This window comes from Anser cygnoides, chromosome Z (genome assembly GCF_040182565.1).
Source record: "Anser cygnoides isolate HZ-2024a breed goose chromosome Z, Taihu_goose_T2T_genome, whole genome shotgun sequence".
In the NCBI taxonomy this organism is placed as follows: Eukaryota; Metazoa; Chordata; class Aves; order Anseriformes; family Anatidae; genus Anser; species Anser cygnoides.
This window is the reverse complement of record NC_089912.1, coordinates 7264272-7282970: the sequence shown is the minus strand read 5'-3', so window position 1 is coordinate 7282970 and position 18699 is coordinate 7264272. Positions and strand designations below refer to the sequence as shown.

General features: G+C 40.2%; 1 protein-coding gene across 1 annotated transcript in view; it reads left to right on the top strand.

Moving 5' to 3' along the window:
• Window positions 1–18496, top strand: part of XRCC4 (X-ray repair cross complementing 4) — a 188981-nt gene extending 170485 nt beyond the window's left edge. Inside the window, exon 8 of the mRNA XM_048045656.2 lies at window positions 17684–18496. Within this exon, the coding sequence (XP_047901613.1) occupies window positions 17684–17792 (109 nt within the window). The 3' untranslated portion in view covers window positions 17793–18496. The remainder of the gene's footprint in view (window positions 1–17683) is intronic.
• The last annotated feature ends 203 nt before the right edge of the window (window positions 18497–18699 follow it).

Sequence of the window (18699 nt, the reverse complement as noted above, 5' to 3'; positions counted from 1 at the left end):
ACCACAGTACAAGAAGGATGTAAAACTGTTGGAGAGTGTCCAGAGGAGGGCAACGAAGATGGTGAAGGGCCTAGAGGGGAAGACATATGAGGAGCGGCTGAGGTCACTTGGCCTGTTCAGCCTGAAGAAGAGGAGGCTGAGGGGGGACCTCATCACAGTCTACAACTTCCTCATGAGAGGGAGTGGAGGGGCAGGCGCTGACCTATTCTCCGTAATCACCGGTGATAGGACCCGCGGGAATGGTGTTAAGCTGAGGCAGGGGAAGTTTAGGCTGGACATCAGGAAGAGGTTCTTCACCGAGAGGGTGATCACACACTGGAACAGGCTCCCCAGTGAAGTAGTCACTGCACCAAGCCTGTCTGAATTTAAGAAGCGATTGGACTGTGCACTGAGTCACATGGTCTAAAATTTTGGGTAGACCTGTGCGGTGCCAGGAGTTGGACTTGATGATCTTTATGGGTCCCTTCCAACTCGGGATATTCTATGATTCTATGGTTCTATATATTTTAAAGGGAAACACTAATGGCATTGTTCTACAACAGGGAGGACACTTTTAAAAGCTCAGATGCAAAGGAGATTATTATGTGCACATCGCATTTTGAAGATACCTGTAAACATAGATTTCACTAGAAATGTGTAGTTGCTGTTACATTCTTACAGGTGGCCTTCAGACCTGTCAGACTGAGATACACACCTGTGTTGTGCAAGGCACGAGGTTGAAAGGCTGCTGCTGGGTATGGTAACAACTTGAGTGCTGCACAAGACGCACATGCTTCATGAAATGGTCAGATGACAAATGCTTTATTTTGCCTTTCCCCCGCAGAACAGGAGCATGTCTGGCCCAGGTGCTGTATGTTATGATATTCATAAATACTAGATGTAAGATCTATACTGAACAGTGCCACATACCATTCTATTTTGTAAGCCTCTTTTAACATCTCTTAGCAGACATTAGGGATTTAAATTTGAGGGAGGTCCAAGAACCTTTCTGACAATGTATGTGGTTTAGTCTCTAAACCAGTCTTTTGTAAGGAAGAGCAGAGTACCACTTACGACAGGAACATTGCACAACAAATTTCAGGAAGAAAGTAAAGTATGCGAGCCATTTCATGTGTCACAAATAGGAAAAATGATGTATGTGGGTGAGTATAATTAAGTAACTGGTTTATGAACCGTAAGTCCTCATTTCCCAACTTTTCTTAAAATTAATGTGGACGTGTATTTAATACGTATCTTGGATTTCCTTGAAAAACATAGCCAGAAAACTCCCTACTGGTTACATATATAAATAGATGTATATACCATAGATTAATCCAAGAAGGCATCAGCAAGAACGTATCCTAATGAAATTTGATCAATAGCCTCCCATTTCAGAGACTGTGAGATGGTCAGGCTTTAGAATACACTCCTCGTGCTACAGAGCTGCCTGAACAGCTCTCATGTGGGGGAAAAGTTCAGGGGGCTGTGAATCGCAGCTATTTCCTTGGGGTTCTTGCAGGAGGTAGGGTATTGCAGGATGTAGTGACTGCTGGAGCCCAGAGATGGCAAGAGTGGCTAGGCAGTTTCTTAGCAAACTGGCTTCAAGATGTGTTGGAAGAGTCTTTCCAAATCTTCCATTTAAGATTGTTTTGTTTTTCTTTGAATGGTACATTTGAAATTAAGCCTTGCAAAATATGCATTATCACAGCATGCATTACTTACCATTGTATTTTTTTGTAATAATATCAGTCTTACCGATACTTGTCTGTATGATTTTTCCCAGTAATATTTTCAACAGACATCTCAACAGATCTTTGGCTTAAAGTTGTCATACTCCTTGCTGGATGCGCTCATTCCCAGGGCTGGGTTTTGTGGGGTGTTTTTTTGTTTGTTTGTATGTCTTGGCTGGTTGGTTGGTTGGTTGGTTGGTTGGCGTGTTTGGTTTGGTTTTGGTTGGTTGGTTGGTTGGTTTTTTGTTTGTTTTGTGTTTTTTTTTTTTTTTTTGGTTGGTGTTTTCAGAAGGTTCTCTTAATTTCCTATAACTCAAAGAATCACCGCTAATGCATTAACTCAGCAAACTCTTCAGTGATTCTGGGGCTCGATTCTCTGTTAAGGGAGTTCACATTTGGAAAGAGTAGCAATACATCATCCACTGGAGGTTGTGCTAGAATGTGGTGTACATAACCTATAAAACCCGTTCCTGCCCCCAAAAGCTGCCTGTTTTGTAGCTGGCGTAGGTCCAGCTTCTCCTGAATTGGACCCACACTGGGCTTATGCCAGCCAGCTACTGTGTTCCTGTTCCCGTCAGAGCCAGTGCTTGGGTTTTGCCATTTGGACTGCTGTAGATGGGGGTGGAAGCAATAAACGAAACACATGGAGAGGCATGGTGGGAAAATAGGTGTTTTTGGCACTCATTTAGGACAAGCTGTATAAGCCACTGGGGCTGAGGCACACATGTGCAATGTGGCTATTGTAAACCTGTGCCAATAACAACTCGTTTTACTACATAGCATGATGTCTGCTCACCTCTCTCCAGCAGCCACCTTCAGACTGCCAGCCTCTCTATAAACATGGTTTTTGTCCAAACTTGCATTGCTCTGAGTGGACCTCAGGAGACCCACGCATTTCTTTCCCTCACCCGTGTTTGCAACACTTCAGTTTTCACTCTTTGTCCACATTAACATGGAAGTAGAGACAGGTGTGATATTGGTGTGGTATTAGTAGGGGCAAAAGCTAACAGAACCCCTGGAGCAGCCAAACACAGTGTTGTGGTGACTCAGAGCATTCCAGGTAATGTCTGCCAGTGGGGTGGAAGAGTGGAAGGGTGGAAGGAGTGCTTCTGTTCCTCTGTGGCTTCTATTACCTTCTCCAGATTATGGGATGGAAAGAGTGGGGAGCCCCACAGGCCATTCCCACAATGATGCCATACTGGACAAGATAATTTTCCTTTCTCTTTGTTTTTTTTTTTCTCTTCTTGAGATATTTTAACAGCACAATGGTTCATCAGTTTCAAGCCTTTTTGAGATCAGTCAACTCCAGTGAGGCAGGGCAGTATCTCTGAGGGAATTTGAATCACCTGATTTTTTTATTTTTTATTTTTCACTTTAAAGAGAATTGTCTTTGGCTTCGTTATTCCCTTTATTGATTTAATTCTAGCTCTTCGCCTTGTATTGATCTGGACAGGTCAACAGAGACAGTTTCACTAGAGTTTTTGTCTTTTCAGCCAACAATAAAAGAAAAAAAAAATCACACTTTTGAATTAAGCATAATCTATAGGAAGTGATTTTTAGGAATGGCTAGTTTTATCACACTTTGTTGTCTACTTTGTGATTGCTGACACTTAATAAACACACAGATGCGCTGTGGATGAATGAATCAATATAAGAAAGTAGTCAATTTCCGTCCTCTTCCCCCACCCCTCATTTTGATGCAAACTTCAAAAGTCTTGTCCTGAGTGTTCATGTTATTACATTTTTCATCCCATTCTGTAAAAAGGAGGTGGCTTTTTTTCTCCCCTTCACATTTCTAAAAGCAATAACACAGAAGTCTCACAAGAGGTATTTTCTGTCATGATTTTCTGCTGTGTTTTTAGGGACCTAAGATCCGTGTAGTTTTGACATACCTCCAGTCCAAATCCAAGCCTTCTGAATCTTCTCATTTTGGCAACTGATCTAGGATGCTTACAACAAGCAAAATAGCATCTTAAAATAAAAATTCTATCTGGAAACATGAATATTTCTCTCTGCCTTGGTTTTGCAGCAGCTGTAGTGATCAAATAAGAGTTTTATTCTTTGTATCCTGTCTACCAACTCTTTCTTCTGTCTGTTAGTTCACTTCCTGTTATGAAGAGGGAATCAGATAAATGTGCCTGTGCATTAATTAAGCTGCTGTAAAAGAAAGAACAGAAGTATTTTAAGTCTGGAACCATTTCTGTAGGTCTAGGCATCTTAGAGCAGCAAATGATATTATGCCCATCAGTTGGGTTACATTTACTGCATTCTGCCCCTTGTGTCTGGGGGGCGTCTACGTTTTAATTTATTCCCTAAACTGTCTCCACGGCCGTAAATTAACACATTGCTTTGTTGTTGTAGTTTTGCCTAACAGAGTAAAGTTTTAAAGGAAAAATGCAGCAGTCTTCACTAGCCAAAGTCATTAATGCTAGCTCCATCAGTCTCAGTTGTTCTTCATATAGCATGCTGATTTATTTATAGTTTGGCACACCTCCTCTTTGCCAGAGGCAAGCAGATGCAACATAAATAGTACAGCACTTTAACACTCATAGAGCTGGAACTGGGATTTCCTTCTGCTGTCATGCCTGCTACGTTCACATATCTCCACCAGATCTACATCACATTATCTAGGTCCTTTTTGTTTGCCCATGCTATACTCTTCCTTTTACAAAGTTTAGCATGCCTGGCCCCACAATAAGAAAGAAAACCTTACTCCCTTAGCATAAAATTAAAACACAAGTCAAAGTGTAATATTTTTTCCAGTGCTGTTGACTTCATGGATCATTATTGTTGCTGTCTGCTCACTGACTGCTCTGCAAGCGGTTCAGCTCCAATTCAGGTTTTCCACTGACTGGTGGTTGCTGTTTTATGGAATATTTGAGGCAAACAGGTAGAGTAATAATCATCTGCCTCCTGGTGCATCCAGTCATCGTTAGTGATGATTTTCACTGTCACAGGGAGCTTCAGCTGAGGGGCTAAAGACTGAGCTGATGTTCAGACCCAGTGGCTCTTGGCTGTTCATGAAGGGTCTCTCAGCACGGTGGAGCATTAGATGGAGCACATGTCATGAGTCGTATTGTCAGTGCTACAGCCCCTGTCATACTTGAGTTGTTCATACAAATAGGATGCAGACTGCACCCTTTTCTGATGTTTTTAGTAATCACAAAGCTTGTGCAGCTTGGAAGTGTGTACGTGAAGAGCACTTCACTTCAAGTAAACCCTAGTGTTGCAGACTAGTGTAGGAAGGTCTTTAGGCAGAATATGCTCTGCTGATAAATGGCATTATTCAGACTAAACCTAATGACTCCTCATTATTTTTTATTATTTCATTGTTTCCTCCACAATGGAGCATTTCTCCAGCCTAGAAAAACAGAAACAATTGATAAAATTTAAATGAACACTTTTCACAGACCTCTGAAATTTCTAGCACTCCCTGCCAAGGGCCTCAAGGCTGTTGTCATATTTTTTCACTAGTAATATCCAAAAGTTCAAGATGGGTCCCTTCCTGAAGAATTTCTGTGACATGACATAATTTTATTGGTGTGTTATATACTGTTTTAGCATTCTGCAGCTAAATGGCCTGTTTCCTTGGTCTCATTGCATTCTGAACAGAAAATGGCTTGCAGTCCTTTTCTTTGTGAGTAGAAAAGACGTAAACTCTAAAGAATTACATTAAGCTTGAAACTTGACAGTTTGACAGTACCAAGCCCTCACCATAATTGCTTTCATCAGTTCCCACCAGATTTAGAATGAGCTTTTATTACTGTTGTCTGAATATCTTATTACAATTACCAATACCGAATATGAAAAGGTAGAATGGATTCTTCTTCACAGAGCGTCTGATGGAAAGCTGGTTGATAAATTCTTTTACAAGTTCGTGTTGGTTATTAAACAGGCTTCCCAGTTTGCTGGTTTGTACCAAATACCTATCTTGTATCACAATTTTTGCAAGGATCAGTATCAATGATTTTAATATTTCCTTGATGTTTCTTTAAAATGTTCTCATAGTTTAAAAATGTGAATGAAATCAATTTGTCATCATCTGTTAATTCCTCTATTGATTCTATTGTATGCTTAAAATTCTGACAGACATTTTCATGAATGCTACATACCTGACAGAACAAAACAGAAGCGGTTACGTACAAAGTGAACACACAAAAAGCACCATTTAACCTAACCAGTGAGTAGGGTGTGCTTGAGGTTTGTGTCAAAAACCAAATGGCACATGCAACAAGGACTCTCTTGTTTGGTTGGCTGGTTTTGTTTCATCACTAGTTTTGAAAGATACACAGCAATAAGAGGGCCATATACTTTGGATTGCTATCTTACTGGTGAGTCCAGAGATATCTGGGGAAAAAAAAAAAAAAGTGAATTCTGGATGCAGGTTATAAAAAAATCCACCATTCCCCTGCTATGTTTTGGGAGGCTTATGTAGGTGTGTTGTGTACAAAGAACATACACAAAGCAAAATAAAGCCAAAGGGGAAACTTCCATGGATTTGAGTCAGCTTTAGATAGTTAGTACCTAATGACCACATCTTTTATGACCAGACCTATAATCTTTAGCAAGCAAGAGTATATGCAATACAGTCAATTGTTATGCTGCATATTGTTGGTAATAAAACTCTTGTGAAGAATCGCTGGGGATTAGGAGGGCCCTGTGCCAGCGATATCACAGAGGGAGCTGCAGCACACCCTCCACTGTTGCTGGAACAACTAAAAGAGGGAAATCATCACCCCTGCAATGAGGAGTCCTCAGAGCTGCAGAGCTTTGGTAATTCCATGCGCAGTCTTTAAAAAATGCCAATCACTTAATCTAATCCTGCTCTGAAAGAAGCGATTATATTAAAAGGAGAGCTAAACTGCTTGAACTGAAAATTCAAGCTTCAGACTGAATTCTGAAAAATTCTTTTTTGTCTTTTCCTAGTGATACCAGAAATGCTCTCCGCCTGCCAGATTTACTAGGAAGCTTTTCAAGCAGCCATTTTTATTTATAATAGTGCTTTAAAAAAAAAAATCACAGCTTTTTAAACCACAAGGTCTTTCACGAGGTCTTTTAAATTGTTTGCATCCATTTGTATTATCTGAACTGTTCTTTCTGATTGTGAGAATTTGTGCAAGGGCTGAGGTAGTTATGAGCTATGGTTTAGATGGGAACTCTTCTCTTTCTTTCTCCCTTTCACTTTTATGAAGATACTGAAGTCTGGCAGAAACAATATTCAAAATGTAAAAATTGTTAATATCTTAATTAACAGAAGACAGTGATTTCCATGTGATTTCGGACTATTAATCTGAATACTGCTGATTCAGATTTTTTTTTTTCTGGAAAGAAAAATGGAGACAGGTGAGGAGGTGTACATGAAAAATGGGCATTATTCTTTTCCCTGTTTCCTGGTACTGTAGCGTGGGTAAAACCAGATGGGTTTCAAGTAAGTAGACCTGTTACCAATAACCTAAGATGAAGTAGTAATTGCATTTTCAGTGATTCATCTGTATATCACACTGTGTTATTTTACGCAAGGCAGCATCTGTTTCACATGTACACCGTGATTATTCTACTCTGATTGACATCCACATTCTCCTAATAAAGTCCCAGTTGCCCACCTGTATGGTGCTCCCTTTTTTCTTAATGCATTTATAAGATAAAAAATCCTTTAGAACACTGTGCTGAAACTCACAAAAAGGCAAGCCATCTAAATTTGTCAGTAGGACAGCATCGGTAGAATTATCAAGGCTCTCTACAGATCAAAATTTTATGAAGTTAGTGGTTCAAATGCTGGTTTGAGCCAGACCAGTGCAAGAAAATATCAGTGGAGCTACTTCAGGTTTACACTAATGTATCACAACCAAAGTTAAAACCTGTTTTATACTGTCGAACTGGAACAACTTTGTCAAGAAAATTACCATATATTAGTATCTGATCAATTTTATCCTATTTCTATCCCATGTTTATTCTATTCTGTGTTCTCTGCCACGTTTTTTCCTATTCCTGTGTATTACATGTGGAACTCCTTCAACATTTTGGGAATAATTGGAAGTGTAAATGTGCTCTGGGGAGATAGTGACAGTTTGTGACAGAGACACAATGAATGTTGCCGAATCCATAGAAAGTAACACTAACTCAGGAAACCTCTGATCTCCAAATGGTTGGAAGCTGAAAAAGCACTTTGTGTTCTTCAAAGAACATCTGCTCTTGGCCACTGTTAGAGACCAGGTTCTGGGCTAAATTGGGTTGACCCAGGACAGCTGTTCCTACGTTCTAGCAGTCTGACAAATTTCTTTTTCATTACCTGTTTCAGATTGGCTGACATGGCCTGTTTCCTCATCCCAGGAAGGCACTGACTTCAGCGCAGTTCAGGTCACAGTGACCAAAACTGCAGAATGTTTTTTGTTAGGCCCCGTGTGAAATAAAAATTGCAGGTGTCCGTGCACGGTGCCAAGTCAGGCAGGTGCTGAGCAGGCCTAGAGGACGAAGCGTAAGGTGATCTCCCCAAGCCAGGGTGGCAAGCACAGGCAGTCTGAAGGAGCTCGACTGTCTGACACCAGCACCATGTGCTCTCAGGGCTGCATTTGTGCATCTGGTTGGAAGTACTGATGAGCCCGATAGTCCTGCCTCCTCAGATGGCCTACACTCCCTCTGAGACCCTGCTCGTAATTTCCTGATTGATTAAGTGTCTCTGAGAGCCTGGAGTCTGAGAAGAAACATCTGGCAGAGGTCCTTGTGGAGTATGGGCTCTCTGAAACCGGGTCTATATTCACGGAAAAGTAGTAATTGAAAAATTCCATTTAAAATACGGGGTTGGTTGCTGTCTTTCAGCTTGCTGCGCTTGTTAATCCATCTCTTCTGCTGGTCGTCTTGGTGCCTTCTCAAAGCAGAGATGGGTGGCCTGCTTCAGCAGTGGCAGATCTTGACCAGTCACCATTCTGTGCTCCTGCCATCTGACCTTTGGGGACAGATTTCAGCAATGACCTGTTGGGGTGTGCTGATTTAGCACCAGTCAGGGCTCCAACCTCCTGTGCTACAACAGCGAGGGAAGTAAGTACTTGCACGAGTAAGATGAGAATGTCCCTTGATTCTGGTACAACGTGCTTGAAAATTGTTCTGCCAGAAGAGGAAGTCTTTGAAATTTAAGGGCTAAAGAACGTTTCAGTGAATTTGACCATTTACCAAAAATAAAAAAATAAAAAATAAAAAATGGGGGAGGGGAGGAGGTCATTAAGAAGAAAAATCCAGCTCAGGTAAGAATTTTTGTGAAAGAAGCACACAAGGCCAGTCCAGTCCTCTTGGTTAGTTGGGGGTTTGTTGTTTTTGGAGGTAGTACAACTTTTCTTAAAAATCTTACAGTCTAGACTGTTTTGCAGCATTTATCCAACAAGTAATGGCTTGGCTATTTGCTCTATTGTTAAGTGTTTCTGGTAAAGTACTTAGTGCAGATATTGCTGCCTAGGCAGACCCCAAGAGCTAGCATGGATGGAGACCATTTGGGACTTTGGAGGAGAAAAAATGTCTTGAAGAGACTCAAGTTTGTTGTCTCGATCTTAGAGCAATTGTGTCATGAACTGCAGATGATTCCTGCTTTTTATAATAATAGACAATATATTTGGAAGGTGGTTTCTTTACAAATAAATAGACATATTCATAGATGTGCTCTTTAGAAGGAAGGTTTATGAAATATCTTAGCAACATGTCCAAAATAAAAAGAAGTATTACCAGAGAGTTAAGAGATTCATAGGCAGGTTCTTAGGCCCATATTCATTTCATTTATGCACCCTAAAATAAGGAATAGGCTTGGCTTTAAATGGACAAAGGTAATGTCAGTTCTCCAGCCTGAGTGAGGAGACATCTCAAGTAAGGTTTGGTGAAACTGCAAAGGAAAAGAAATGCTGTTGTAGTCAGAAAGCACTGGCTGTTGCCATGTCCTGCTCTGTTTTGTCTCAGCCAAGTGTGCCTGTTTTTACTTTTTACCTGATGTTTTCAAAGGGCTGGAGTGCAGTACCTCTGTTTTCGTTTTTTTCTTTTTCTTTTTATTTTTGGTACCACTGTTTCAACATGCTTTAGCTCTCACAGGTGTCACTGTAGGCAGGAATTTGATCTTAAATATCAAAGGTTTGAACTTATTTCAGAGAAGTGTGAATAAATTCACATCTGTGGCTGGAAGAGGGCAGGAGGAACATAGGACAGGTTGAATGGGAATTCAGAGACAGCAGAAAGGGAAACACAGTTTTCATTATGAAAATAATCTTGTATTCAATAGAGACCTATTAGACACCTACTGAGGGGAAGCCTGTTATACTTTACATGCTCTGCCTTAACTTGTAAGTTGGAACCTGCTCCCAGCCATTCAATTCACTGCTCCCAGATGTAAGAACTCACTGCAGCTATGTCTCAATTCTTTCTAAGAGCATTTAATCATCAGAAAACAGATACATAAGTTGTATCTGAATACTGTACGGATCCAAAGTGGTTTTCTCAGTAAGCTGATTAAAATGAATGATTCAAAGTGTACTGAGCAGATCTGCAGATAATAGGTAATCTGGGCAGTAATTCTGCCAATGCACAGGTAGACGTGTACAAATTGTTGAGAAAAAAAATTTAATTTAGCTATGGGAGTGTTTAAAATATAATTTTTAAGATTACACCTGTGTATTCTCCTAAATCCTTCTGAGGATAGGATCTTTTTAAGCTATAGCTGGTTAGTTTGTAAAGATTTGAAAGTAATCTAGCCTAGTGTGTTGTATGAATGCCAGACTAATCCATTTTTCTGTATGAACGGCTTTATTTAATTTTCTCAGATTGTGAAGTTCTTAAGTTTTCTCCTGTGGCAAAGTAAAGAACGAACACTAGGGAGTTGCAAGCTGAGACCACGGTTCAGGAGAATTTCTAAGCACATGCTTAACTCTGAGCAAGTGTTTAGCAGCTGATGAAGTCAATAGGATTTAAACAGCCACTTAGAGCCTCGTGCGCTAGAAGAGAGTGGAAAAGACATGGAAGATCTCAAGTGCAGTGTAGTTTTCGGCATTGCAGGGTTTCCTCCGATTAAAGGCTTATTTTTGTGTTTGGACTCAGCACGGTTTTACAGGTTGTCATGCCAGTGGAAACCAGTAGCATCGCGTTATTAGGAACAGAGCAAAGAGCCAACCCATGTTTGGCTGGTAGGACGGGGTCCCACCAAGAGGAGAGGCAGGCTCTGGGACCAACCCATCCCTCCGTGCTCCACCACCATGCAACAGCAGCACCACTAACACATGCACCACTGCAACAGCAGCAGTGGTCTGAAATGGGGACAGTAGGCTGAGAGGCACGGGGACGCCCATTTCGCATATCAGAAACTGGTTCTGGGCTTTTTATTTGCCTTCTGAGTCCTTTGGTTGCTGCTTATGATCACCCTGGGGGGATTAGAAAGGGTTAGGGACGGAAAGCAGCCGCAGAGGTCTGACAGCCTGGAAAAGGGCTATGACACTGTTTAGCCAGTGCTGGTGTTATATAAATGTATATTTGCAATAAATAGTGCTTCATGACTATGAGAAATGGCTTCTAACATTTGCCAATAAATTTGCAATGTACTGGATTTATGAAAGGCCTTGACAAAATTCCTAAACAAACCAAGTTTTCCTCTACTATGTACTCTTGTAGTTATGATTAAGAGATTTGTATTTTTTGCCAGGGAAGGCCGTGGCTCTAGTATGTTTCTCAAGCTGAATGCGATCTAGTTTGTTTAAGCAAGAAGGAGTTTAAGTGGAAATGAGCCACAGAAATGTGTGCCACTTGTCTAAAACAAACATGGCTTAGGCCTTTCCTTTTAAGTGACATCTATTATTGCATTTTTAAGTAGATCTTTGTTAGTAAGCATCCACAAGTGTGTTTGATCAGATGGAAAGATCCAAGGCTATATTTATATCCCTACACTGGAATGTTCTTTTTAAAGAAGGACCGGCACCTTTGCCAGCAGAAGTTAATTGGAAGTTTGCAACTGAATGGATACATGTCCCTAAAAATGTGCTGTCAGTGTTCATTTATGACATGTCTGTGCAGCCATTTTAGACATTGCATACAGATTTCTCAGGATCTTTAGGCCTTTACCCCCTTTATTTATTTATTTATTTGGGACTAAGCAGGTAGCATAGAAGATGAAAATAATTTTGAGAGCTGATCTAGGCCGGAGATCAATAAGAGTGATATGTCTGTCTTTATAATATAACAGATTTGTTTGCAAGTTTTTTCTTGCTGCAACAAAAGTGCCTATTTCTATGATATTTAAGGGATTCTCAGTTCATTTTTCTCCCTTTGAAAGATTCCAGGATGACACTTGCAGAAAAAAATGGTGTAAATGCAAAACAAAATTATCCTCTTCTTGCTAGTTTCTAGTCATACAGAAAAAAGAGGGGAACTTGCAAGAGCTTAAAGTAGTATTTAAAAATTGTCCTGTTTTTTGAAGTTATGCTGTAAGTGTTGTGCATTGAGAGAATTCCAGACCTACCTTACACCCAGTGGTTATGAACGCAGGTGCAGTCACTCTTTGGCTTTCAGCCAGAGGTGGAAGCTTATTAAGGAGCATTGATTCCCTGGCTGAACATTAAATCTGTAGTTGCCGCACTGAAAATATTCTTCATTAACAGTGTAATTGAACATTCTTATTATTATTTGTCTGCTGACTTTAACTGAATCTAGACTGTTTGCTTTATGTGCTGAATGTATGAAAAAGCCACACATGGAAGATTCTCTGAGAGGGACCAAGCACAGCTTGGGCTCTGATGATGCCTGGGGCTGCTGGTCTCTTCAGATGACTGAAAGTGACTGAAAAAAATAATCAGTTTCTTCATGAACAACTTCAAGAAAAGTCCATCAACTGTAATTTCTGATCACAAGGGTGGTTGTAATCAGCACAATTGTTCTTCACAATTCTTGATCTGATTTTGTAAGATCAGTTTTAAATACTTGGCTTTTCATATTATCCAGGAATAGATGCCAGAATAAATCATATCTGGAAGCTGCATAATTATAACACTGCCAAAACCTAAACCAAATCCTTGAGCTTCATTTATTTTAAATAGTATTAAAAAGGAAAATACCTTTATAATTTACCTTATGTTATAGTCATCAGCATTGCTGTAAAAGAGAATCTCTGACCATATTTTTAATCCCATATAGTTTCAATTTAATCTACTTATATTTTTAAAAATCATCTTTAAATAAGTATGTCTGCACATAGTTTTCTTGATGCATCTGCTAATGTAAGAGGCTTTTTCTCTGCCTCCATTACACCATTTCTTTTTCTTTTCATGTTTGAACTTTCCTCTTTTTGTCCAGTAGCCGTAGGCAGTCAATATGATGTCTCCCAAGGGCTCACACCATGGGGAATCACTTATTGAAGACTAAGGTTTTACGCATAGCCAGAAGGTCTGTGAGGTTTCACCCAGGTCTTTCCTCAAAGCTCCTTTCATAATCCTTACTTATTAATGACTGCCGATGAGTACCTTTCTTCTGAGGACTTTCTGTGGAGACAGGGATGTAACAGCCCAGACAGCAGATTGATGATAAATCAAAGAATCCAAGTTTGTCTCTTGGGATGGACGAAACATGCCGTCTCTAGAGCACAACTGTTGTTCTGAGCTTTTGTCCTGTCAGTCACAATGCAGCTGTTCATTAGCGGTTGAGGTGCCTCACCTTTGCTTCACTGTTAGTGCTGTCATGACTACCGATTTTCTGTTTATGAACTGCTGCTGCCACCTATTTTTATGATACTGAAGAAAATATGTATCAGATTATATCCTCTGTTCATAGCTACTCATGTTTTTAAGCCTTTTTCAGATTAATGACAGGAATGAATCATTAAACCAAACTAAGGTGAGAGATACACATCAATACTTTCAGCCTTTTCCTAAGAAACCTGCGACACATTTTGGAGAAATCTCCTCTTTTAGTAAAATGCCAGCTTTTGATTGGAAGTAATTCTTTTAATTACTAAGAAAAATGGGGAAAATGATACAGTTGTCCAATGACACGAGCATGCCTCCTAGATTGCTCAAGTTTTTTAGGAAACTTTTCTGGCTATGTTAATTTACCAGAGTATTGCTCTTTCCAAATCCCACGAGAGCTGCTTGAGAACAAAACCTTCAGTGGAAGTGCAACCACAATGTGCTGTGCTGGATGTGCAAGCATAGCTCCATGCAAGAAGCTTTCATCCTTTCGGCTAGGAAAGCCTCAAGATGAGCAATGGTGCTAATGTTGCAGCCTCTGACCTGATTTTGCTTCAGAGCAGCTACAACTTGTTTGAGCTTTTTGCCACTAGGAAGCTCTTTTTAACCGTGTCATTTATAGCAGTCACGTTAGAGATTATTTTCTGCTTCATACTCCTGCAAAAACATTACCAAGCAGAGCTGGCCATGTATTTGCAGCAGGAATAGTGTCATGCAGATCTCCTCTGGGGTCTGTGTGAACTCAGGAACAATTCATCACATGAAGCAAATGGGACTGGTCCATCCGTCCTACCGCAAAATAAAATATGTTGCTTTTTCTCCCAAGCTGTGCTAAACCATCATCCTGCATGGCTTTTAGTTACTGTACTGTTTAGTGAAGTACCGTGTTGCATGTCTTCTGTTTCTTATGGCTCTTACTCAGCTGTGGAAAGAAATACCAAGTAATATAACCACTTTCTTCCAAATCTTGGGCCAGAATCTCAGCTGGTGTAAGTCAGCAGAGCTCCACTGACATTATTAGTGCTCCAGTGATTCACACCAGCTGTGGATCTGGTCTTCTGTCTCAATTTATGAAGGGCTTGAACTAAATGTCAGGAAATATGAAATGATCTCTTAGAGTCAGCAGTTCTCCAGATGTGTTAATGGAGTTTAAGTTTACCAAAAGGCAAGACTTCAAAAAATGATCCAACAGAAGAATAAACTTTCAAGAAGAATGCCCTTACTTGCAGGCTTTTTGGCAAGAGAGGACTATACAACTTACTGCAATTTAAAGAAATTACCTCAGTTATGCATCAGGATATGGTAATACAGCTTCAGTGAGAATCCAAGATTCAAAAATTCACAGCAAAAAGCAAGCTGTTGGCATGTCTTGAATAGTTGCCATGCAAATATGATTCATACAGTCTTAAAGCCAAAATCAAGTTGCTTATGAACTTCATGTAAAGAGTCTAATGATTCCACTTTGCAAGTGTAGTTGGGTTTATTCACAGGCATGGTATAACAACTTCTGGAGAGTAAATGGGAGTACCATGTTGTTACAAGAACACAGAAGCTTAATAGTTCTAGCTGTGTAATGTTAAAACTCACCAGTGATTTGGCTTATGGATGTGATCTCATGTGTAATGTTGAAAACAGTTAGTTTTCCTAATGAGGATAAAATTGTTACTGATACTGCCATTCTTAAACAATGTCAGGCGCACTTTTCAAGATCAGAAAATGCTGCAATAGGTGAACCCTCAAAGTCAGCAAATCTCAGACTCAATATTACTTTAATGGCATGTGTAATATTACCTTAATGTCCATTACCTTAATGGACAGTGTAAAATTCCCAAGCTACTCTGAAGGAGACTTCCAGTACCTGAAGTAACCTGTGGTGATACAGAGGTCTTTCACAGCCTAATTTATCTGCTGGTGAGACCACTCAAAATTAATTAAAATGATATGTGTGCTGCTCCACACTGTGTGGTTCACCTGTGTTCTCACTGGAGACATAATGCTTTAGACTGATCAAGAAAGGTTATGCACCTTCAATAAGTGAACTTGAACATGATATATGTTGCTTATACCTAAAAAAAGGGTATGAATGAGTTGATCACTAACAATCAGAATGGTGTGGAGTGATCTGATCCTGCTGACCAGAGGTTACTGGCTAAGGGTCTGATTCTGGCACGTTTGATTTGCAGTTGGTCCAAGTGGCTTTTGATGAGAATTGTCATCTGTCTAGATGTCACTGCATGCCAACAGAACAAACAAAACAAAACAAAACAAACAAAACAAAACATATTCTTTGACATGATTAATTCAGACCTGAGGAGAACATTTTGCAGTTCACAGAGGAACCTAGTTAGACTTCCAGGGAAAGTAATGATCGTAATCTGAAAATAATAGTATGTTGAAATTAAAGCAGTTTGCAGAACTGGAACGATGGATAGGGTGGTAAGGAAACCCTTCTGAATACCGGAGACTTCATACGAAGGGAAGGCATCCCAAACTCAGCATTTAATGGGATTTTGCTGGTTCCCAAGGAGCACAGAGGGCTCCACCTCTAACTGGAAATCATTCTCCAGGAAACATTGTAGTGAGAGCTCTCAACCTCCGGTAGATTCACAGACTTGAAGGATAAGAAGCCATGAATCAGGTAGTGGCTGGGTTTTTGGGAAGATTATCACATTTTGAAGATTGCAGTGTTTTTTAAAACTGTTGCTTCCTGGAGTTTTCCAGTTAGAATGGGAGTTTTCTAAAGCTTGGTTCCGAATCTGTGTGAAACCAAACTTCAAAACAGCAATCAAAAACACTGATTTTGGCTAAATATATTGGCAGCTGTGCAGCGGTTGAAGGTTTGAATTAGTCTGGAAATTAAGATGGCTTTTGAATGCCTCATTACACAAAGCCCGTGTATGGCAGTGTTTCAGAGTAACTTTCCATCATTTCTGTCTAGTTCTTCCCATTCTGGTGAATGGTGTGTTGGTTTTAGTAATACACAGATTTTTTACCTTCTGTCACGATTACACCAGTGGAATATGCAGGGGCATGAAGCCATCGACCCTCATGAAATTCCAGCCAACCCCAAACCCTACAGTGCAAGCACGAGTCCACTCCCTGCTTCCTATGCTGATTCTCTACAGTCTACTGAATCAAGACTAAGAGATTAGTTCTTGTTTTCAAAGCATCTAGTGATACCATCCTGGAATATCACTTCACTGAGAGCTCCACTATCTGTGATCAGTGATTTTCCTCCTCAAGCTCACAAAAACAAATCTGTGTAGGATTCAGAGATTTGGGGGAGGATCCAGTCTATATGTATTAATTCCCATAGGGATTGGAAGCTGTCACAAATGTCATCATGTTTGTAAGTGCAGGATACCTTGTCTTCTGCGTTTGTCAGAATGCTGTCTCAGAGAGAGAGGAGAAGCAGCAAACATGAACTCAGCAAATGCCAGGAGCTCATACAGCCAACAAACATTTAAATCATCTGTCTTGACGAGGGCAGTCAAAGGAGGGCTAAATAGGGCCGATTGCTGCAGAGCAGTGTGTTATCCAATATAATAAAGGATGTCTAATTCAAGCAGAGTTTTCAGGTAGGACTCTGTGCTGTCCACTTACCTAAGGAGAAACCTGCACCTTGGCATATAAGTAGCAGTGAATGATGACTGCTTTTTTTGCACACAGTTAGAGCACATGTAAACATAATATATATATAGGTGGAGGACAGGGATTTGGAAGTCCCTCAATACCTGGATTCCAGGGGTGGAGAGCATGTGTTATGGAAGGATTTTCTGCATTTACCTGTGTTTTCTTCTGCTGTGCAGCGTGGGAACAGGCTTGCACCCTCGGGGCATGGACCTTTTGAGAAAACTCAGTGTGCCAAAGTGATGGACAGCACACACACGCTTAGCACCAGGGTAAAAATAAAGAATAATTCACAGAGCATCATCCTGTATAGCAGCAGAAGGGCAGGTCCTCTCCTTGTTTTCTGTGTTTGTTCTGCTCTCCCTAGCTCTCCATGTGGAATCTGTGGGTGAAATGGTCATTCTCCTAAAAATTGTAACAAAATAGCTAAAGGCTTGATATTTATAAGCTGAATTTCATCTGTTTGTTTTGCCATTGACATCTCAGCACAAAATTAGGTCTTTCAAAAAGCTCTTTTCTCTTACATGTAACCTTAACAAAAACTCAAAATACACTGTTAAACAGGCACCTTGGTCTTGTGTATGTTGGATTTTTTTATATCCGTATCTAAATTTATTTCAAACCTATGTCTTTGCTTAATATTTCCAGGCCTGACCCTGCTTCACAGAAGACATCAGGCAAGCAGTCTCCGGATGTGATGTCTCTCGAAACACTGGAAAACACTTGTGAGCCGGAGGACCTCTTTGATGACATCTAGCCATGTGTTGTCTGAGAAACTCAGAGACTGGTGCTCCACATCAAATTTAGTTATAAAACTAAAAGGCTTTGGTATAGACACTGAGCCAAAATCTGTATGGTATTTAATGACATATTGCTTTAATTCTCTTTCACTGGCCTTGTCCCCATTCTTCACTGCGCGGTTGTAGACCCTTGGCCTGCTGAGTCTTGATTTGTGACAGCCTTGAAATCAGTTCAGCCTCTGTGTAGAGCTATTACCACATGCATATGGGGAAAGAGAGCCCCATCACAACGTTTTACATCCTAACAGTCTTTGGCTGTTAGTTGTATCCAGGATCAACTGGTTTTCAGATATCCCCAGAGAATAAATCAGACATAAGGAATACTTAAGGCTGTCATTGTACTTATGCGATATTCTGCCCCTTTCTCGAGCAGCTCAGCTTAGATGTGGTCTGATTCCTCAGCTTTGACTGAGGTATATCTTTAAAAAATCAAGTGTGCAAATAAATGACTTTTTGCTTTTTAAAGATTCTTTGTAGTATTATGCATTATATGGTGCATACCTGCTTTGGGGAGTAAAGTGTTTAATATTGAATCTATTTTGACCTTCTGTAGTATGCCATAGACCTGTAGAAACCCACAGACTGTAAAAGAGACATTTTGATATTTCATTGTTTTTCTTAAGATGATTTCTAAGATAATAAAATGCTTTCTAAAAGGGCATCTTTTTGGTTTTATTTGCTTAGACCTGCTATGAGTAAAGGGACTAGTTAGAAAAATGCCTTAATGCTTGACCTCTTCCTGCCTGAAGCTGGTACATTCATTTAGGTTTAAGGCTTCATCAGATAAAAAGTTAGCAACGTGTATTTACCTTCAGAGGTCAAAATCCAGTGCATAGAACTAAGCATGTGTGTCAGACTTCTGCT